Source organism: Elephantulus edwardii, unplaced genomic scaffold (assembly GCF_000299155.1).
Source record: "Elephantulus edwardii isolate Elephantulus edwardi_28Jun2011 unplaced genomic scaffold, EleEdw1.0 scaffold00100, whole genome shotgun sequence".
In the NCBI taxonomy this organism is placed as follows: Eukaryota; Metazoa; Chordata; class Mammalia; order Macroscelidea; family Macroscelididae; genus Elephantulus; species Elephantulus edwardii.
Window position 1 is genome coordinate 1907487 of NW_006399850.1, and position 23208 is coordinate 1930694.

The following is a 23208-nucleotide window of genomic DNA, read 5'->3' on the forward strand; positions in this document are numbered from 1 at the left end:
AGTGATAGGGAATGGCAAAGGACACACTGACAAAGGAGATTAATCAGAACTGGCTTTGACAAGCACTGTGGCAATTGGACAATTAAAACAGACATTCGGAGGGCGGGGGAAGAAGAACAAACTGGGGAGGAGGGTAGAGAGAACGGTGAAGCAATGAAGGAATGAAAACCCAAAGTCCCTGTAAATGTTCATTAAAACTAATAAAATGTAATAATAATGATAAAAAAGAAAGATGAGTAATTTCTTCCTGTGCTATTTTCTTCCTCTGAAAACGCACTGGAAGGTCTGCTGTGGGTTCATTCTGACTCAGTTGTACTCTATAACATGCTTCTGAAAGATGGACAATGAGTAAAGATAATGAAAGAAAAATGGATGCCTTTGACGGTGGTGTTGAAGCAGAGTACGGACTATCCCATGGATTGCCTGAAGAACAAATAAGTCTGTCTTGGAGGAAATGTAACCAGCGTTCTCTGTAGAGGCAAGGATGATAAAACTTGGTCTCACACACTCTGGCCATGTTGTCAGGAGAGGCCAGTCCTTAGAAAAAGATAACATGCTGGGAAATGTGGAGAGTCACTTAAAAAAAAGAAGAATTTTGAAGGCAAAATGAAATATTCTCTATTGTTTCCATACTAATAAAATCAGAAGTGACTTACTGAAAAACAAACAAACAAACAAACACAAAACCAAAACCAAAAACAAACCCAAACAAAAAATATAAAAAAGGAAGAGTTTCAAGGAGATGGATTTACACATACACGAGTTTCACGTGGGCTTGAGCATATAGTTAGGATGGTGCAGGGCTAAGATAGGACAAGGTTCAGATCTGTTTTTCATAGGGTGGCTGAGAGTTATAGTCAACTTGATTGCACCCACCTAACAAGAAGAATATGTGAAATTATTCACTACAGGTTAGTTAGTAAACACAAGTCAGCCTTTGCTTACTCGTGCTTACTTACTGGGTGTCATTAGTTGAATCATGTCTCTCCCAAATAAAAGCTTGCTTGGCTTGAGACATGATTCTCAGCTTTTTACTTAATGATTTAACGTTGCAGCAGGATTGATTCTCTATAAACTGACAAGCCAATCAATTGTAAAAGGATTAGGGATAAAATGCAACACCTTCAATCCTGTTACAGCCTTGATCTAATGTAATGTGGGTTTACCTTGGGTGTGATATAGGAAAGATTAAAGGAAAGATAAGAAGGTAGAGAGAGATGTGTTCCACCACCTCCTCTCTGCGAAACAAGATGGTGGCGCCCACTGGTTGTTCGTCGGCCTTCCGGGTCAAGAGTTCCTACAAGCGTCTGGGATCCATTCTCACTCTCGACTTGCAGCTCTTTTCTTCCACCATCATTACTTTGGATGCCCAGCGATTAGCAGAGAGTCTTCGTGCCCAGAAAGGGGATCAAAAGAAAGTGCCGGCAGTCCTCTGTGATAAGTTGAAAAGAAAATCTCAGGTGTCTACAAACCCTGTTCAGCGGAGGGTGAGCGAGCTGGTGCGGTTCACACGACAGCTGCAGCAAGTCCATCCCAACGTGCTTGCTAAGGCCCTGCGCAGAGGGATTCTCCACCAGGACAAGGACCTAGTGATTGTCAACAAGCCCTACGGTGTACCTGTGCATGGTGGTCCTGGTGTTCAGCTCTGTATCAGTGATGTACTGCCCATCTTGGCAAAGATGCTGCATGGCCAGAAGGCAGAGCCCCTACATCTGTGTCACCGGCTGGACAAGGAGACTACGGGTGTAATGGTGTTGGCTTGGGAGAAAGAAGTAGCACATCAAGTCCAGGAGCTGTTCCAAACCCGTCAGGTGGCCAAGAAGTATTGGTATGAGGCCCATTATGGTGGGAGGTGTGGAAGAGGTGGCAAGGGCAAATATCCATTTATCTGTCAGTGATAAAAGCATTGTGCTCAGGAGCTGTGAGGATAAAAAAAAGAAAACCATCTGAAACAGTCTTAATACATAGAGTACTTTATTCTTATAGAATAGTGATTCATGTTTCTTAATTGTGTCTATCAAATTTATAAGTTCATTCTCTAAGTGATAATTTGCTTTTCTTTTTTTTTTTTTACTACTGTTTTTGTGTGTATACTAGCAAATCAGATCTGACTGGTACAGGAGATTGTCCTTTCTCCAGCAGAGTATCTGGTGCATTTGAACCATGCACCTCTGGGTTTGCAATGCAGCTTTCTGCCACTAGGCCACCAGAGCTCTGTGATTTTATTTCTGTAGTAAAAAGTTCATAAACCTTAAAGGCTCCTGGAGAACCCACACGTCTGATTATCCTCCCTCTGAGAGAGTAACCTCAGTTGGTTTTATCAGTTTGGTTTTTACCCTTCTGGTCCTTACTCAGTGAGTCCGTATAAATTATATACAGTGTGACCGTGTACATGAATGTCAAATTATGCTTATTTCACAACTGTGTTTTGGGCCTCTTTCCATGTTAGTATATACATGTTAACCTCAGGGTTTTTTTACAATGGAAAGAAATACATGAACAAAACAGACCATCTACTTCTGCTCCCTATCCACTCAATTTCTTTTTTTAGATGCAATCACTACCAGGGTCTGGTGTAAGCTTTCATATTGGACATATATAATAGTGTTTGGCAACATGTGTTGCACCCTGATTTTCAATCAGACATTTTATCCTGAAGCATTTTATAATGTATGTTTAATGGTTTTCTAATGGGCTATAATAAAGATTTGACAATTTAATTACCCATTTCCTGACATTTAAAGGAGCTCTGGTGCTGTGCATTACAGGTTGGACTGCTAATGAGAAGATCAGTGGGTTCAGTCCACTAGCTGCTCTACAGGAAAGAGATGTGCAGTCTCTTCCTGAAAAGATTTACAGCTCTGAAACTTATTGAAGGGTGGCATGAGTCCACATTGACTCAGTCTCAGTTGAATTGGGTTTTTATGGATGTTTAGGTAAACACTCATTTATTAAGATTATTATTAAATTTTATTAGTTTTAATGAACATTTACAGAGATTTTGGGTTTTCATTCATTCTTTGTTGCACTGTTTTCTCTACCCTCCTCCCCAGTTCGTTCTTCTCCCCCCCCCGAATGTCTGTTTTAATTGCCCAATGGCCACAGTGCTGTAAACACTCATTTTTAAGAACTTGTTGCAAAGATGATATCTTTAGGATAAATAACTATAAATGGACTGGCCGAGTCAAAGACTTGCAAAATTCGAGTTTGGTTTAATCTTTTTTTAAAATTTGGTGTTTTGGGGTTGATTTTTTTTTCTTACATTTTATCAGTTTGTACATAATCATTTGTATATATCATGTTTTCTACATGTGCTTTATGTTTTGTACAGTCATTTGTGTACATTATATCTTATATAATTAATTACCATTGCTCTGTAGGCATATTATAACCTGTTTTTTGAAGCCGTCATTAAACCTTTCTTCACCCTTTTCTTCTTTGCCCTTTGAACATTTATATGCAAGTTACTTTGTTATCTTCCTGTTTTTACGGTAGTGACCTTACATAATATTTGTCTTTATGTGACTGAGGTATTTCATTGATTAATGCTCTCCAATTTCTTAAAAAATTATTGCTCCTGAGTGTTACATAGTATTCTATTGTATGAATGCACCACAATTTCTCTGTACATTCATTTGTTGATGGGCATTTGGGCTGCTTCCATTTTATTGCTATTGTAAATAGCACTGCTATGAACATAGGTGTACAGATATCCATTTGTGTCTCAGTTCCAATTTCCTTGGGGTATATTCCCAGCAGTGGAATAGCTGGGTCATATGGGATTTCTGTGTTCAGGGTTTTTTTGTTTTGTTTTGTTTTTTTCTTATTATAAAATAGAGATTTTTTTATTAAGCGTCATTCAGTTTCTGCATAAAAATCACCAATTGAAAAAAAAAAAAAGAAGGTAGAGAGAAAGAGAGTGAGATCTCAGTATCATCAGAATGGAAGAACCAGGAATAGAGTATGTTCTTTGGGCTCATGGTCCCTAAGATCCCTGTAGGTCTCATAGATTCAGGGAAAGACTGATATCAAAACACGTGGAGATTGCCAAAGAATTCTAGGTTACAGATATTGAAAGTAGACAAAGACCTTTTTCTAGAACCAACACAGAGAGAAAGCCTTCCCCTAACTTAACACCCTGAATTTGGAAGTCTAGCGCCTAAATTCTGAGAAATGAAATTGTTAAAGCCCCCCTTTTATGATATTTTTCTTGTAGTAAGACTATATAGCAAAGGCAGAGAGTAATCGCCTCTGTTTAGGAGTATCTATCTCTTTGTTTAGTGTCCTCTTTGCTCTTTAGACATCCATTTGACTCAGGAAGAAAATGATAACAAATTTTTTGTCTACAGTGGTTAGAGTCAACAGATCAATTATAAAATAAAGGAGACAATTGCTATTGATTTTATTCCAAACACAGTACAATCAAGCATGCTGTTGGGGGATAAATTTCTGGTAAATTGTTTATATATACATTTACTGAGAGATGCCTTGGGAGGCAACTGATGCCAAGGTTGTGGGCATATACTTTTCCGAGTATGTGTATGAGCTGCTGTTTTGACTGTTAAAAAATCATGTGAAATCTCTTCATTTGTGTAAGCGTAGTGCACAAGCCAGCAGAGAAATCTAATGAGGACATTTTAAAGACTGGGTTAAGGCGTTTTAGGGCATGGAAAGCTACTAGGTGACAAATAAGCACTTATTGGCTTGTTGCCCATTCCTGCTTTATATTCACTTCAAAGAAGAAAATTTTCATTAAAAACAAAGCAGTTAAAATGTCAAGGTGCCCATTCTCTTTTTTCAGACTCTTCTTTTTACATTACAAAATAAGTGGATTGAGTGAAGCATAAACTGCAGATAAATAAAGGCTTTTCTTGGCATTCCTTGGAGAAATCAAATCCAGACCATGGTGAAAGGTGATTGTACTATATGCACTACACAGACTATTTCTTCTAATTATCAGCATGAATGTAATTACTTACAAGCATCTCAGGCTCCTATGATCATGTCCCATAGAGCATTTCATCTTTAATGATTTTCCTTGATAGAAAGCCAGTTGGAAGCATTTGTTGCATAACATTGCTCAACCCGAAAGAAAAATACGTACTTCTCGGAAGAAAGATCTGTATGCTTTCTTTTCAATGGTACTTATATTCTGCCAGAGTTTGATTAGGAGCTATCTTGGCACAAAGATCGCTAATGACTGAGTCAAATAACTTATATAGATTAAACAATTTCTTGAGGAAAAAAATTGCAATGTCGTATGGCATTTTCCAAGAATATTGAAGTTCAGAATTGTAACCACTTAAGGTGAATGGTTAAATCATCTAACTTCTGAGAGAAGAGAGTATTGGAGGGAGTGCCTGAGTGCATTTGTAGATTCTTAGATGAGGTAGTTTTAGGGATTCAATTCCTGGACTGGGGGTGAAAACTAAGTGGAAACTCAAATAAAGATGCAACATTTTTAAAGGTATAAGAGCACAATTATTTGTGCTTAACTGCTACTAACTTAAAGGTTGGTAGTTTAAATCCACCCAGTAGACTTGTGAAAACCCCATGGAGTAGTTACACTCTGTAATGCTTGGGGTTTCCAGGAATCAGAATTAGCTCAAAGGCAACAAGATTGGTTTGTGTTCAGGTTTAAGAATTTTTAAAAAAACAGTTCCCCAAAGGAATGCATAGTTCTGGCATTGTTGAGAAACAAGGCAGGTTTACAGTGTTGTTAAGTGCCCTTGAGTTGAGTGTTGGACAGTGAACCTGAACCCTGCCCTGTCCTGTGCCATCCTTAGCATCTCTGACACACTAGAGCCCCAGTCTGAAGTCACTGTGTCAGTTCATTTCATTGGGGATCTTTCACTCCTTTGCTGATCTCCCATCTTTCCAAGGAATAATCTCAAGTAGGTACATGTCCAATGCATGAAAGATGAAACTTCACTATCTTCGCTGCCAAGGAACACTCCAGCTGCACTTTTCAAAGACATATCTATTTGTTCTTTTGACAGTCCAGGGGATATTCAGTGCTCTTATCCAGCACCACAACAAAAAGGCATCAGTTCTTCCTCTGTCATCCTTATTTATTGTCTATCTCTCAGAAGCATAGCAAGTGATTGAAAAGGCTATGGCCTAAATCAGGCACACCTTAATCTTCAAACAGACATCATTGCTTTTCAGCATTTTGGAGAGGTCCCTGCCAGTGGACTTGTTCTATGCAATATGTCTCCTGATTTCCTGACTGCGGGTGCTGAGAGTGTTGACTGTTGACCCAAACAAGATAACGAAAATTTATTCTGATAAAGAAAACCATTTGCCACTGAGTTGATTCCAACTCATAGTGATCTTTAGCAAAGCATAGAGTAGCTGTCCATAGGGTTTTCAACAGCTGATTTTTTTCTTTCAAGGTACATCTGGGTAGACTTGAATCTCCAAATTTTTAGTAACCAAGTATGTTAACTGATTTCCCCACTCAGGTTCTCCTTGCTCTGATAAGTGTCATTTAATAACTTTTACGAAAACGTTTCATACTTTGTGAGTTTATTTAAGTTAATAATTTGAAATAATATAATTTATTTATTTAGAAAAATTAGTATTCTTAGTTTCTATATACATGAGGCACTCTGACTTTGAAGTGACTAAAAAAAGATTAGTGATTCAAATCCATCAGTCACTCTATGGGAGAATCATGGGTAGTCTCCTGAAGTAAAGATTCATAGCCTCAAAAGCTCGAAGAAAGGTCACATCATAAGTCACAATCAACTTGATAGTAGTAGGTTTGAGGTTTGTTTTGTTTTGTTTTAATGCATAGAATCATAATTGATATGCTGGAAAATACAGAAATAGTTATCATCAATTTTCTGTTTAGGGTACAAAGCAACCATTCTTCCTACCTTCCTGACATTTTAAATTTTCTTTCAACAGTTTTTCTACCATGTGTTTATTAACTAAAAATTTTCTTCAGAATTTTAACCACTCTCTTTCCTCACTGTAACTTCTTTTTATATTTGTACTTCCCCCATCCCCATTTATTCATGGTTGCATGTTTTCCTCCCTGCCCACCCTCCCTCCTAGTTCACATTTTTCTTTGAAAAAAAAATTCTTTCATTATTATACAATCCCCTCCCCCAGTCCACTTTACTATGCAGCTCTCATTCTGGACTGTTGTAAAGAGTATGCTAAGTATAATTTGACTTTTCCTAGAAGAAGTAATATCATTATTATGAGCATTAGTTATTTTACTATGATTGAATTGAATCTGTAACTGCCCTTTGAAGTAATTGAAGTGAACAGGTATTTGCTACACGGTGATGATTTGGTTGCTGTTTGTCTTACAGAAGTTATCTGTGGCTGCTGTGACAGCAATATCATAAATGAACAAACATAAATTTATTCTCTTGCAATTTGTTGTCGGTAAGTGCTGGTAAGTTGAGCACAACTCATCATGAACTTATGAACAGAAGACCTGAACCCTGTTCTATAACTATTATTGTTTCTCTAAGTTCACAGAGTTTCCAGTTTCCATGTTGTTTAGGATGTGGATGCCCCTCCTGCCTCCAAGCCTGTCTTGATCTAGGAGCTCCACCAATACTGTCCACCATGGGTGACCATTATGGTATTTGACATACCAGTTAGAAGACCATAAATCCAAGTTCACCTTACCAGCCTCTAGGGGAAGGCACCTTACCAGCCTCTAAGGGAAGGCCTGCTCTTTCTTTGTTGAACTTGGAGGAAAAGTCCTTGTTTCCTTCAGCATCTGCAGGCTTCTCATTGCCTGGAGATCTCCATATGTCACAGCCTTTCCTAGCTAAAGAACTTCCTCACCCAGGTCCAAAAAGACACACTTTTTGTATTCGTGGTATTTCTCTCTTGGTTTTATCGAGGTCCTGCCTCCCAGCTAGTTTGTTGTTACATACTGTCCAGTTGAATACACTTTACGTCAATCCTATAAACAATGGCTCTGAACCTTCCCTATCCTAAGCCAAATTCACAATCTCTGACACATCTGACCCCATCCATAGCCACAGTCACATTGTCAATCCATTTCATCCAGGGTCCTCCTCTCCTGCATTGATCTGCTATCTTTCCAAGCCTGATATCATTCTCCAAAGACTGGTCCCTCCTGGCAACATTCCTAAAATATGTGAGATGGAACTTCAAAATCTTTGCCTCCATTATGCTGAGTGAGCTAACTCAGTCTCATAAGCACTAATACTACCTAAGACCATTATTGTGAAAATAGAAGGGTAACTAGTAAAACACATATGAAGACCCAAGTGGGACAAGAGGTAGGAGCAGACGGGTGAGGATGGGTAGGGGTGAAACCACAGGTTTTCATAATTTGGTGGGTGGAGGGAGACGGTGGATCTGTCTGGGACCTGAAAAGACAGGGTAATGATGGGCATAGTCCAATGGTGATTAATTTTATAAAACAATGCATGGGAATGATTGTATGAAAGACAATGTGAAGAATAGTGTGAAACACAATGTATACAAACTTTGTAAGCAAACCAATATAAACAAAAAAAAATCCTTGCCTCTGAGGAACAACCTGGTTTCACCTCTTCAGGACAGAATCAGCTAGATTGTTGTTACTGTTATTAGGTGCTGTCAAGTTGAGTATGATCCATAGTGACCTGTGAACAATAGATCTGAATCCTGACTTATCCTGTGCCATCCTCATCATCTCTGATACACTTGAGCCTATTGCTGTAGTCACTATCTCATTGAGGGTCTGCCTGTATTTTTCTGACACTCCACCATTCCAAACATGATATCCCTTTCCAAGGAACAGCCTCTCCTAGCAACATGTCCAAAGTATGAGAGATGAAGCATTACAGTCTTTGTTTCCAAGAAACACTCCAGCAGCACCGTTTCCAAGACGTACTTGTTTGTTCTTTTGACCAACACTACAACTTCTTCTGCCATCATATGTCCAGCTCTCAGATGCATAGAAAATAGTAGAAGACCATAGCCTGACTTGGGGGCAACTTAGTATTTAAACTGACATCATTGCTCTTCAACAATTCTGATAAGTGGAATTGCTCAAAGCAAGTTCTCTCCTTATCTCTTGACTGCTGGTACCAAGGGTGTTGATTGTGGATCCAAGTAAGAAGAAATCATTAACAGTTTCAAACCTTTCTATGTCTATTAATGCCACTTATTGGTCCAGTTGTTTTCTTGATCTTGAGTTACAATCCATACTGAAGGCTGTAGTTTTTTATCTTCAGCAATAAGCCCATCAGGTCCTCCTCATTTTCACCAAGCATGTAATGTCATCTGAAAAATACAGGTTATTGATTCTTCCTCTGACCCTGATAGCACATTCTTCTTTATAGAGTCCAACACCATGAATTATTTGCTTAGCATATTCCTCTTACATCTATCAGGGCTGGGATGCGATGAAGAGTATTGCATTTCACTCTTAATCTTCTCACAACTATTTGGTTTTTAAGATCATGGGAGATCATGACATAGCATCCACATTACATCATTACATGTATTTTGGGGAGGCACAATATAATTCATGACACTGTCTCTTATATTGATGTTTCTGTTCAACATTTCAGATTTTAATAAACACATTTTCTTCACATGCCAGCATATTCTCCTATGCTGTTGTTAGCTTCTCTTGCTAAAGGCTTTTTGAAAAAATCGTCCCCAACAGAGAAAAATGCAAAACTTTGTAGTAACTATGCTAATTAAAGACTGTAGCTTGGAAATGGAGATCAAGAAAATGAAATACTATTTACAATCCTTATAATTTTAATATTCTTTTGAGACATAGTTTCAGAAAATCTGGTGGCATGCACCACCTTACAAGGAGGTTATTAAAAATAAGAAGCTGTCATTGGGGACTTCCCCTGCCCCCAGAAACACCTGCATGTGAAAGTTGGACATCCTGGAGAGCATATTCCTAATCTTTGACTTTAGAGTACTAAAAAAAATCCAAATTTTGCTTGTGTTTTTGATCATAAATAGACTTACTTCTTGCTTTCCTGTTACAGAAAGCTTATTATTTATTTAGTGTTTTTACACATACATCTCTGGAGTTTCTAGAGTAATTTCCAAAAGCAAAGCACAATAAACTACTATTCACTTTTTTGTGAGAAAAATTTGTATTTAGAATTAGCCAGCTGGACTCGGTTTATCGCAGGCGACACAACGGCACATAACAACAACAACAACAACAACAATTTTTTTTTAAAATTTTAATTTAGTTTGTTTATTTTTCACTTCAATGAACATCTACAGAGATTTTGGAATTCCATTCATTCATTGCTGCACCCTTCTCCCCTCACAAATCCTTCCCCCTCCCTTGCTCCTCTCCTTGAAAAGCAAAAGAAAAACTCCCTCATTGGTACACAATCCCCCCGCACCTCCCCAAACCCCACGCCCTACCCCCAAATATAATCCACTCTGCAACCCTCATTGCCTACTCCTACGATAAAAATAATGCCCTAAAATATAATACCTTTAGACTATTCTCTCCCCCATAGATTTCAATGCCGTAAACATATTTCATCCAGTTTTTCTCAGTCTTACCCCACCCCAATGCCAGCCTCATTCTACAACAGTGGCACCATATAGCATTTGTCCCTTTGTGACTGAGATACCTCACTCAGCGTAATGTCCTCCAGGGTCACCCATTTTGAATAATATTGCATGAGTTCCTTGTTTTTCAATGCAGCATAGTATTCCATTGTGCGAATATACCACAGCTTCTCTACCCATTGGTTTGTTGATGGGCATTTAGGTTGTTTCCAACTCCTTGCTATTGTAAACAAAGCCACGATAAACATGGGTATACATATATCTACTTGGATGTCATTTATGGTCTCTTTAGGGTATATTCCCAGTAGTGGAATTGCTGGGTCAAGTGGTATCTTTATTTGCAACTTTTTGAGAAAGCGCCACAATGCTTTCTACAGTGGTTGCACCATTTTACACTCCCACCAACAGTGAATAAGGGTTCCAGTCTCCACAACCTCGCCAGCATTTGTTGCTTGCTGTTCTGTTAAATTTTGCTAGTGTTACTGGAGTGAGATGATATCTCATGGTTGTCTTGATTTGCATCTCTCTCAGGGCTAGGGATTTTGAACATTTCTTCATGTGCTTGAACAATAACAATTTTGATAGCAACATCCAAAGCATCATAGTCAAAAGCAAGTTGAACATAGGCTTTCTTCCTCCATCAGGTCTAATCAACGTGTTGACTTTGGCCACATCAGTGTCATAGAGTTTCTTTACAGCTTGTTTGATTTGGTGCTTGTTGGCCTTGACATCCACAGTGATCAGAAGTGTGTTGTTATTTTCTATATTCTTCATGGCTGAGGTCAGGAGAAATTTGATGATGACATAGTGGTAAAGCTCGTTTCTCCTGAGGGGTACTCTTTCGGGGGGGGGGCGCGGTATTTGGGCCACCTTTAGAGTCTCAGCATCTTAGACTGCCAGAAAGTGGGTGACGTGCGGATCTTCTTTTTTTTTTTTTGTCTGTGGATGCCCTTCAGGACTGTCTCCTTGGCCTTTAATGCCTTTGCTATGGCATCAGTTTTGGGAAGGGCAGGGGCTTTTTACTTCACTTTCGGCCCCATCTTAGAAAGTTATCATTCTCTTTTATATCCTAAGTCACAGAGATAATCTGAATATTTGTACTTGGCCTGCAAACCTCTTTTCAACCTCAGCTATGTCGAGCTCAGTGTTTGTCTTTCACTCGTTGCTGTGTTTACATGTGTGCATGTGTACCTGTGTATATACATATGCACAAACAACATACATTCTATAGATGAATTAGGCTGGTCTCACCTAATGACATCATTCTCAGAAACATCAACATTCACACCATTGGCTCTGCCACTCCTGCTCCTTAGCACATCATTATGAAGTGTTGCCCACAATCCCCTTAAGTGGCTAATTGTTTATGACAACAGATAGTGGTTGTTGTTGTTTACTATCAAGTTGGAACTGATCCATAGCTAGCACTCTCTAGTGGGCTTTCAGGGGCTTACATTGCATGAGAGGTGATTGCCCAGTCTTCTGCAGAGCAGCTGGTAGATTTGAACCATGTGTCTTAAGAATTGAAGCATAGATTCTTACTACTAGGCCACCAGAGTGCCCAGATAGTGGTACTCTTCACGTCTAAACTTCTCTAACATCATCCCCTTACTTCAAGACAGATTATAGCCTAGGAAACTTTATGGGGAAGTTCTACTTCATCTTAAAATTTTACTACAGAAGACTTGGAAGCAAAAACAATACCCATATATATGGTTCCAAGAGTGTTATATGTTTGTAGAACACTTAAAAGATGATGCTCAACTAGTAACAGTTCCTTGCCCCTCTATCACTTCAACCACTCACAGTGTTAGTCACTTTTTGGGCTCTGTCACTCAGAACTTCAATGCCACTGTAACTTCTAACGCCACCACATCTCATAAGGAGACATAGTGTGAGATTCCTCAGGGTAAGACAAGAGGGTGGCAGAGGTTCCAAATCCCTGGTCCTTAACTTTCACCACATTGTAAATTAGAGAATTGGCTTAGGTGGTCTCCAAGGTCTCTAGGTGCAATATTTTTGCATTCTCTTCTCCTGTTGTTCTTCCATCTCAATTGGGTCTCATCACCAAGACCTTGAGTCCTTCTCTTCTTTTCATAACTAATTAACTTATTGTATAGAAAATTTTCCTTCAAACAACCTTTCATCTCCTTCCTTCCCCCCACCCCCAACCACATATCATATGCTCTAGTCAAGTGGAACTTTCTACCATTTCCTGGCTTGCTTTTCTTTATAGCATGCATTCCTTTTTTATGTAATGTATTATTTACTTGTTTTATTTCCATCTATCTTATTCTCTAGTTTGTTGTTTAAGTGCTTTCAAGTAAGATCTGACTCATAGCAACCCTATGCCACAATAGACTGAAACATTGCTTAGTTTTGTGTCATTCTCACAATTTGAAATAGGAGACTAGAGAGGAGACTTGGTTTATCATTTTATGTTCAATGCTTAGAATGTTGTTGTTTTTGTAAGCCATTTAGTAGAAACCAACTCATAGCTGACCATCCAGGAGTTTTTAGGGGCAATCAATCTCATGGGAGGAGATTGCCCATTCTCCTGTAGAGTACCTGGTAGATTCAAACCACATACCTTTGGGATTGCAGAGTAGCTCCTTCCCCCTAGGTCAATAAAGAAATGTGTTTATAGAAGAATGTATCTCACTCTAGTTGAGTTGGTTCTGGTGCATAGCTGACCCTCAGCTGGGTTTCCAAGGCTGTACGTTTCAACATGGAGAGGCTGTCCACCTTTCTCCCTCTGAGTCACTGGTGGACTCCACCTTCCAGAAACTTGGAGGCTTTGGTTAGAAGATGTGAGCAGCCAAAGTCATTACGTTGTCACTAGAGTGTACAGAAGTAAAATATATGTTATTGTTGTTATGTGCCGTCGAGTTGCTTGAGACTCATAGCGACCCTATGTACAACACCCCTAAACTCTGCTCTGTCCTGTGTCAATCTCACTGTCTCCAAAACACTCATCCTGATTACACCAATCACCAAATCAATCCACCACCTAGAGGGCCTTCCCCTCCTGTGCCTGCCCTCCACCCTCCCAAGCATGATGCCCTTCTCCAAGGTATATATAAAAGCTAATAAAAACAAAAAAAAAACTAAATAAAACAGAGCAAAAATGAAAGAGAAACAGCTTAATGGCCAGCACTGAGCATGATGTTCTATATAATGGTGCTGTATTTCTGTGTCAGTGAAGGTGTTACTAGTAGTATTTGTGATTACTATGGCCTGTGTCAGTTTTTCTCAGGACACTTTTAAACAAAACCCCCCATTTATTTACATTTTAAAAAGAGAATATTTGTGATTAGTTGATTAAACATTTGCATACAAGCTTAAAAATCTCATACTGTTTTTTCAGTCATTCCTTCACAGACATTTTATTTATGGTGTTACTAACTGCTGAGTAAGGCAATAATTATAATGACTTACCAACCCCTGGTTAGACAAAGATATTTAAGCTGTTTAGTACTTGGAAATTATGGTAAGAACTGAATTCAGTTTAAACCTTGTATTCTGCCACATTGGATATATCTAGATTGGTCAGGCTAATAGTTTTGTCTCAGGAATTCACATTCACAAATGTGCCATCCATAATTTAAAATTAGTATTGAAACTATAGTCTCCTTATCCCAAGAAAGATCTTTAAAAAGGACAATTGCCCTTTTGAGAGGTATAACCCTCCTCCCTTAAGAACCCAGCACTCAGCCATGCTGTTAGATCCTTCTCAGAAAACCTGGAAATTCAAAGTGGCTTCCTGTCAGAAAGCCTTCCCTGGTACGTACTGGTTTATAATAGTGTGTTTGGGTGGCTACACAGACAGCTTTCCCTTGCATTAATTAGCAAAAGACAGTTATTGGGAAACATGTAGTGCGGACTGCTTAATCAAATACCTGCCCTGTGTGGTTGCAAGCCATATTCTGAGCTTGCAGTGTGTGGGACAGAGCGCAGTGCATGTTTCTGAAAAGCAGCTGTCTCTTTTCTCCTCTGACCTGATATTGATTCATCATCCGTGATGGATTCAATGGCCTACTTAGTGGCATTGGAACATGGGCTCGATGCCTGTTGGCAGCTCTGGTTGTCTGGGTGCCTTTCTGTTTTATCCCTTTGATTGTAGAGCAGTTCTGCATTATTGATAAATTACAGGTATGGTACTCAGAGGGAGGAAAGGGGCAGCTCAGTGTGAATGATGGTGCCCTTGGGTCTGGCACACACTTGGACTGATCTATCTAGACAATCCTATGTAGTGGAAGGTGTGTTTATGGGATTAGTTATTAATCACAAAACAGGATAGGAGTTACTTGACTGTTAATTATAACACTGGATAAGCACATAAAAATCATCACGATAAACAATATCATCCCTGTAGAACCCTTCACATGAAATCAGTCCTGCCAGACAAATAGTTATTTAAATAACATGGAGTCTTACAAAGAATTCTAAAAAAACCCTAGCAACAACTAAATAAGCAAAATATGTGTATAGGAACCAATAAAAATTAGTACCTAAAAAAATCACTGCAAGCTATGTTTTCTGTAATTATACCAAACCCTAGAGTTTTTTAACCATGTAATAGCAATTTTTTAGTGTTTTTGCTGTTGTTGTCCCTTTGATTTACTTAACTATGTCTAACTTGAACAAACAATGTTAAGTGGGGAAACAGATGCGATTAAATAGCCTGTAATTATGTTTTTAGTCAACTGCTACTATCACAGACTCCTCCTGCTACTCGGACCAGAAAAAAAGTGACCTAACTGATTTCACCGACTGCTTTGCCAGGGCCTGATACAGAATAGATGGCCTTATTAAGCAATCAAAAAATCAGCCATTACAGAGGAATGGTAATCAACAGTGTTTATACAGCTCACACACTAGCCCTACAATACACAATCAGGACCATGAATTCTGCTAATTGGGTACCTTCTGCGTCCAGAGGTGCCTGCAAAGGGAAACAAAAGGGACTTGAAAATTAGTGTTTGTAGCAATTAGTTTCTGTCTAAAGGCTTAACCCAGTTCAGGGAAACCATGATTCAAATAGGGATTATTATAGCAACTCTGGTATTTAAATGTCTTCTGCCATTATTTGAGGTAGGATTTTGCTTGGCAAAAGTAATGTAGAGCTGTCCTATTTTTTAATTTACTTAAAATTATTTTTGTTTTGAACTTTTCAAAAATCAAAGCTATTAAGTCATTTGCAGCTTTAAATTTTCTAGCATTCAATTTTGCTGGTTTTAGTCGTTTTTGTTTTTTAAAAACCCTATGATCTTGCTCAAGACCAGTTGAAAAGACTGTTAAATGCATGTATTGTTGAGGCACTCTGCGTAGAAGAATAATACAGCTGAGTTTGTTGTGCCATTATTTCTCTTAGAACGATCTACAGTTTAGTGGGAAGCTACAGGGTATAATACTTACTTATGAAGGAAAAAAGACAGCAAGTGTTTTATTTATACACGTATGTACAAATTCACATTCTCAATAATAGCACTAAAATAGTCCAGGAGCAGAACTGTGGGGTCTCTGCGTGTATTTCAGCCGAGTAAATGAGTGGGGTCTTTCCAAATAGGCCTCACTGAAAGCCCAGTGTATTTTATAAAACTGATTACAAAAAGGCTTTTGCCCTCTTCTTTCCTTTTCATCTTTAGCATCTCTGACGTAATGATCACATAGACAAATCCCAGTGCTTTGGCCCTGTCATTATAGATTCCCTGCTGCAGACACCCAAAGGGCAAATTAACAGTAGCACAATTCTGCGGACCTCTTCACCTCTCATGGAAAGCATCAGCTGCAGGTTCTTGCTTTTCTGAAGCTCTCCACATGGTTACAGAAGGATCATAACAAAGGGGGAGGGAAGATTAGGGAGGAGGTAAAAAAAAAAAAGGGGAAACATTATGAATTAAAAGAAACCTTAGGAAATAATTGGTATTTTATTTTCTATGATTTAAAGCTACAGAAGCAAATGATAATTTGTCTTTTAAAATTTATTAATGACTTACTCTTTAATTACTCAAATGTGAATTAATCAATGTGTCAATAAGGATAGTAAAATTCCATTATTAACACAAAATTCTACATTATTAGGTTATAAATTATAGAATGAATATTGGCACTTTGGAGACAATCAGAATGATAAGTATGATAGTTTTAGAGACACTGTAACAACATTTTACTCCTGACTGATTGCATTACATATTGATATTAGTGAGCATCACTATGTAGTGCAATCAGTCAGGAGAAAATGAATGAAATGTGAACTAATGAGAGCTAATTGTATCATATAATAGCAAGGACACAGAATTCTACCAATTAAATTAGTTTGAGATGAAACAAATATGAATATAATAATGTTTATAATAATGAGGCAATTAGAGCTAATGAAATAAATGTTAATAAAGACCAAGATCCCCAATCTATTTCTGCCTGTCTCCTTCCGATTCTTTCAAACTTTTACTTGTGTTAATTGGAATATTCAGACATTAACACTTATGACTGCATTGAGAGAGTCAAGACAAAGAACACAAATCTTTACTATGTGTATGTTTCTTGAGTTAGTCCCTTCAAAAGACTTCTCATGATCCAGCTTTCTTGTGGTCAGGGCATATCTTGTTCCATAGGACTTTTACTTTCATATGCTTTCTTAGAAAGGTGGCACTTTTTGGGTGTAAATACTTCATTGGTGTATATGATATTTCCCAACATATTAGAGAATTGGACTTTCAGGTATAATCTCCTCCATGCGTAATTCAGTTGAGTTCTATTTATTAGAGACTTCCTTGGTTTCTTTAAGTCTTTAATGTTCATTCTGCTTAGTACCTAAATACAAAGAATCACAATTGAATTGCAAAGCCAATTTCTTAGAAATCTGGGTAGGGATATATTCTTCAGGAGAAATGAAATCCATTAGTTATCAGGAGATAGTTTTCAAGGTCCAACTTTAGTTTGGTAAATGATTGAAATAAATGAAACAATTAAGGTCCACAATTAGATTCTGACCTTAGTCTATGTTGCTAAGAATATTAGAAATCTACAGTTATAGATAGACAGTAGAGGAGATGACATAGTAGTCTATTTCTGGTTAGCTTGGAAACTCATCTTTAAATTTAAGAAGACTGTCTTCCAAGGTGTGATGCTTTACTACAGGTTATGGTGTAAGAAAAAAAAAATTCCTGTTGTTCGTGCCTATTACACACATTTCATCAGTAATTATCATGAAAATTGAAAAATTTCAGTAATTGATTAGTTATGCTCTATTTGATAGAGTTTTGAATGGTGTATTTATATATTTTGTTTTTGTCTTTAATTTAGGTTACTCTCGGTGAATGATGTTTGGCCATTAAAGTGGCCATTAAAGGTGGAACTCTGTGTTGTGAAAGTTTCTACCAACTTTCTCATTTGGGTACTGTGTTTTTATCATGTATATTATGGGTGTTTTTGCTTTTGCTTTTGCTTTTGTATTGCATTAAAAAGACATCAGAGTGAGCTGTGAGTTAATGTTTCACTTGTAAAAGGTTATGGATTATGCTCAGCTGGTATCTCAGGCTGACACAGGGTTCATGATTAGAAGAATGAAAACAAACATGAATTGAAAATGTCACTAACCTTTATTGGGCCCAGAGAATCCTGGAGCCTGCGTGACAGGAGGCTTTCCTGTTTTCAACAGGATAAAGAAGATTGAAACAAAACAGCACGGATCTTGGCTATTTACATCTTTTAATGAATGCTCTTCACGTTTGGGTTCCTTTGTCCGTCTCCCAGTTTTCAAGGGTTTAGCTGTGAAAAGTACGGATGGTATCACATACTCTTATAAACCATGGAGTAGACATCTGTCTAGGATGCTTTTCCCTTCAAATTATGCTCAGCGTAAAGGGCTACATTTTAAGCCTCATTTGCAGCTGTGCATGTATAAGGTAGCCAATTATCTGTCTGAGTGTTCACCGGCGCTGAGATGGAAAATATTTTCAGATATACAGTAAAGCGCTATGTTTATGCCACAGTTTCAAACCAGTTCATTCAGTCTCAAACCTCAGATGAGAATCTGCATTTCCACTCAAGATGTACTGAGTCAGAATTTACAGTTTAATAACATCTGTGGCTGCTTTTGGTGGGTCCCCAGGTAATTTATACACAAGAATCACCTGGGGCTCTTGTTTAAACTGTATACTAACATATAGTATATCAACATATCTGGGATGGAAATGCAAATTCTGAGCATAAGGCCGAACTTACACTAACCTGTTCAAAGCCCTAAGTATGTGTGTGTGTGTAGAGTGGAGATATTTAAGATGTTGTTGTTATGTACTCTTAAGTTGTAACTGACTCACAGCTGACCCACCAGTAGGTTTTCAGAGGCAGTAAGTTGCAAAAAGGCATTGCGTGCCTCCTTGCAGATCCAAAATGGCGGTGGAGGCAGAGACAGTGTGGTGAGCTGTGGGAGCAACAAACCACTTAAAGCAGGGCCACAATGGCCTTCTACAGACTCCAGCTTATTGATAATTGAACAGTTAAACAGTTGATGACTGGCCCTCAGTGAAGATCGAGACTCAACAACAGGAATTCAAGGATTCCCAAGGAGGAATGGGTGAGTCTGGTGGCTCCCAACACCCCCCCCCCCCCCCCCCCCCCCCCCCCCGCAGAGCCTGCACTGTGCTGGACAGCTGCTGCAGCTCCATGAGGCTTCCACAGCCTGAACCAATGGATTTCCTCACCCAGGATGGATGCTGGGCACCGGCCCTCCTCAAGACTGGTACAGCGAAGCCACCTCACTGCCGCAAGGTGGACTTGTTCTGGAGAGAATTCTTGGAGCCAGGATGGCGGTGGTGGGGGAAGCAGGCACCAGCTGGCCACCCGCGTGAGAGGAGCCACCAGCCCACTGGGCCCCTGCGTGGCGGGCTGGGGGTGGGCGTGCCCCCAACGGCCTCCCTTGCTGGGTGGGGGGCATGCTCCCCCACTGGCGGCCTGCATGGGAGGTGGGGGATGGGATACTTGCCCTGCCATCTGCAGGTTTGGGTTTCCTTGGGGAGGCCAAAGAAGATGATTACCTATACAATGGATTGCTGAAAGTCACTGCGACTCTGATGACACTTAACAGTGGCAGCATGCACAAGAGGACCGACATCCTAAATGCACCACATATTTTGTTCTGTTGAATGCTTCTGCAAAAAGATGGTTAGACCTGGGGGGAGTCTGTTCAGAATTCTCAGGTTCCCTTTACCATATATAAAGGGGGAGGGCTGTGACACCTACTTCAAAATATAGTATGACCACTTATGGGGGGAGTAAAAGTGGCAGTTCTGGAACTGGAGACACTATCCCTGACCACATAGTCCTCGGACAGGGAAGGGGACCAGACTGGGGTAGGGGCAATTGGAGGGGGAGTATACCAGCCAGCTCCTGGGGGATGTTGCCCTGCCTGGAGCGGGTTGCCCTTGGCCCCTGGCTCAGGGCAAGCCGTTGCGGCCCTCAGCCCAGGATGGGCTGCCCTCGGCCCCAGGCTCAGGGTGAGCCGTTGCAGCCCTCAGGGTGAACTCCTCAGTCCCCAGCTTGTGCCATCGGACCCATGGGTGGTGAAAAATAAAGGAGGATGCCTAGGGTATCCAGAGAATGTTATCTAGACCACCTTCTGCCACCCTCTTCCCCAGTAAACCTGAAAGCAACACCCTCAAAGCCTTTCTATTTGTAACTCACAAGTTTGTTCTCTCTAGGTTTGCTCCCTTTCCTATAGGTAACCTTAACTCTGAGTTTTACTCCAGAATTGACCCTGAACCCAGTGCCAGTGACAAAAAGGAAATACAACTGACAGCTAAGGAAGCAAAGGAGGATGGAGCCTCTGGGTTCAACCAGCCATCCCCACTGGACCCACCTGGCAGTCCAGAGGGGAGCAAATGACAGAAAAATATCTTCTAACAGAGCAAGAAGGAAAGCAGCTTTAACCCAAGACCACCAGTAAGGTGATAAAGCGTCCTCCCTTCCCCCCTTTATATCTACGCCCCTGTTCAGCATGAAGAAGCCAGAGAGTCGGCATCCAGTTCCCAAATCAATAAGACAGTTGGCTTAATTACCATTGGAAAATGCTTGTCATTCCTCTGTAGCATCTGGTCCCCACTGGATCCTCATCATTTCCTTCACCTGCTCCCCCCACTGACAAAACTGTGCAGCTCTGCAGCTGCATCCCTGTCCATCCTCACCCTTCTGCCCCCAACCCAACCCTCACCTCCTTGTACCCCAAATATGTTTTTCCCAATTTAAAAAAAAAAAGGAGATTGCCTATCTTTCTCCTGTGGAGCAATTGGTAGATTTAAACTGCAAGCCTTTGTGTTGGCAGCACAACTCCTTGCTAGTAAGTTCCCAGAACTCTTTTATTTAAGACGAGAGACATAGTGTCTTACATGCAATGGTCTCTTTAGATTTGACTCTGATAATACTAATTTTAAAAGCTTTTTATGACTGAGGGACTGGAGAGTGTTATGCTGAGTGAACTAACTCAGTCCCACAAGGACAAATACGGTATAAAAAACATTATTGTAGAATGAGTATGAGGATCGAAGGTGTGGGCGAGGGTAGAAATAGAGGGGTGATGATGGGGGGAGGAGAGGGTGTTAATCATAGTGCTTCACAATTTAATAGGTCTGCATCTATTAATTGAAACAAGTCAATTGGTATTCCATTGATTCCTGGGGCCTTATTTTTTGCCATTGCCTTCAATGCAGTTTCCACTTCCTCTTTCATTACCATTGGCTCCTGTTCATATGGTACTTCCTGAAATTTTTCAGTGTCAATCAATTCTTTCTGGTACAGTAACTCTGTATATTTCTCCATCTTCTTTTGATGATTATTGGGCCATTCAATACATTGCCCATAGCATCTTTCAACATTGCTACATGAGACCTAAATTTGTTTTTCAGTTCTTTCAGCCTGAGAAATGCAGAGCAAGTTCTTCCTTTTTAATCTCTGATTCCTGCTCTTTGCACATTCCATTATAATATTTTGCTTTGTCCTCCAGAACTTCCCTTTGAAACTGTCTGTTCAGCTTTTTTACTTCAATATGTTTTCCTTTAGATTTGGCTTCCCGACATTCCAGTGCAATCTTTAGAGTGTCTTCTGACATCCCTTTTGGTTTTTTTCTTCCTCCTCTGTTTTTGTAATGACCTTGTGCTTTCTTCTTGGATGATATCCTTGATATCATCCCACAACTCATCTGGTCTTCTATTATTGATGTTCAATGCCTCAAACCTATTCCTAAGATGATCATGAAATTCCAATGGAATTGGTTCAAGATCATATTTTGGTTCCTGCGGACTTATTTTTATTTTATTTGGCCTCAATTTGAAGTTGCAAATGAGTAATTGATGATCTGACCCACAATCTGCCTAGTTTTGACTGCTTATATTGAGCCTCTCCAATGATTTCTTCCACAAATGTAGTCAATCTGATTCCTATGCAGCCTATGGAGTGAAATTCACTTGTAATTTTTTACGTCTTTTAGAAAAAGTATTTGCAATGAATAAATAATTGTAGATACAAAATTTAATCATTCTATTGCCAGTCTCATTTTTATCACCGAGACCATATTTTCAAGCTACTGTTCCTTATTCATTGTTTTCTACTTTTGGATTCCAGTCACCAATTATAAATAGTGCATCTCAATTGCATATTCAGTCTATTTCAGACTGCAAAATTTGTTAAAAATGATCAATTTCTTCCTTTTTGGCACTAGATGTAGGAACAAATACTTTAATAATACATGTTTTAATTGCTCTTCCCTTTATGCATATGGATACTATTCTATAACTCACAACATTGTATTTTAGGATAGAACTTGAAATTGACTTTTTGACTATGAATTCAACACCATTTTGGAATAGTACATAGATAGGTAATTGCCAGAAGTTCAAGCAGGGTTTAGAAGAGGCCATGGCACCAGGGATATCATTGCTGAAGTAATATGGATATTGGCTGAAAGTAAGGAAAACCAGAAGAATGTCTATTTGTGCTTTATTGACAATGCAAAGGTATTTGAATGCGTGGATCATAACAAGTTGTGGCTGACATTGAGAAGAATGGGAATCCCAGAGCACTCAATTGTGCTCATGAGGAACCTATACCTGGACCAGGAGGCTGTTGTGTGTAAGGAACAAGTGAGTACTGCAAGGCTTGGAATTGGGAAGGGGGTGTGTCAGGATGTATTATATCTCCCTACCTGTTCAATCTATATGCTGAGCAAATTATCTGAGGAGATGGACTCTATGAAGAGAAGTGTGGCATCAGGATTGGAGGGAGACTCATCAATAACCTGCGTTATGCAGATGACACAACCTTGCTTGCTGAAAGTGAGGAGAAATTTAAGAACTTGCTGCAGAAGACCAAGGAACTCAGACTTCAATATGGATTGCATCTCAATAGTAAGAAAACAAAGATTCTTACCACTGGACCAATAGGCCATGTCATGATGAATAGAGAGGATTAAAACTGTCAACAGCTTCATCTTGCCTGGATCCAATATTAACATCCTTGGTACAAACAGTCAGGAAATAAAGTCATGCATTGCAGTGGGAAAATCTACAGTTAGGGACCTCTCCAAATAACTGAGGAGTAGTGCTGTCAGTTTGAAGACCAAGGTGAGTCTGATTAAGGCCAAGATCTTTCCAATTTACTAGCTGTGTATCT

General features: G+C 39.4%; 1 protein-coding gene across 1 annotated transcript; it reads left to right on the forward strand.

Moving 5' to 3' along the window:
• Positions 1-1217: 1217 nt before the first annotated feature.
• LOC102858640 (RNA pseudouridylate synthase domain-containing protein 4-like) lies at positions 1218-1898 on the forward strand. Its single transcript, XM_006891579.1, has one exon. The coding sequence runs from the start codon at positions 1218-1220 to the stop codon at positions 1896-1898; it is 681 nt and encodes a 226-aa protein (XP_006891641.1).
• The last annotated feature ends 21310 nt before the right edge of the window (positions 1899-23208 follow it).

Bases quoted from the DNA above. Each gene is read 5' to 3' on its own strand.
- LOC102858640 (XM_006891579.1), top strand. From the start codon at position 1,218: ATGTGTTCCACCACCTCCTCTCTGCGAAACAAGATGGTGGCGCCCACT.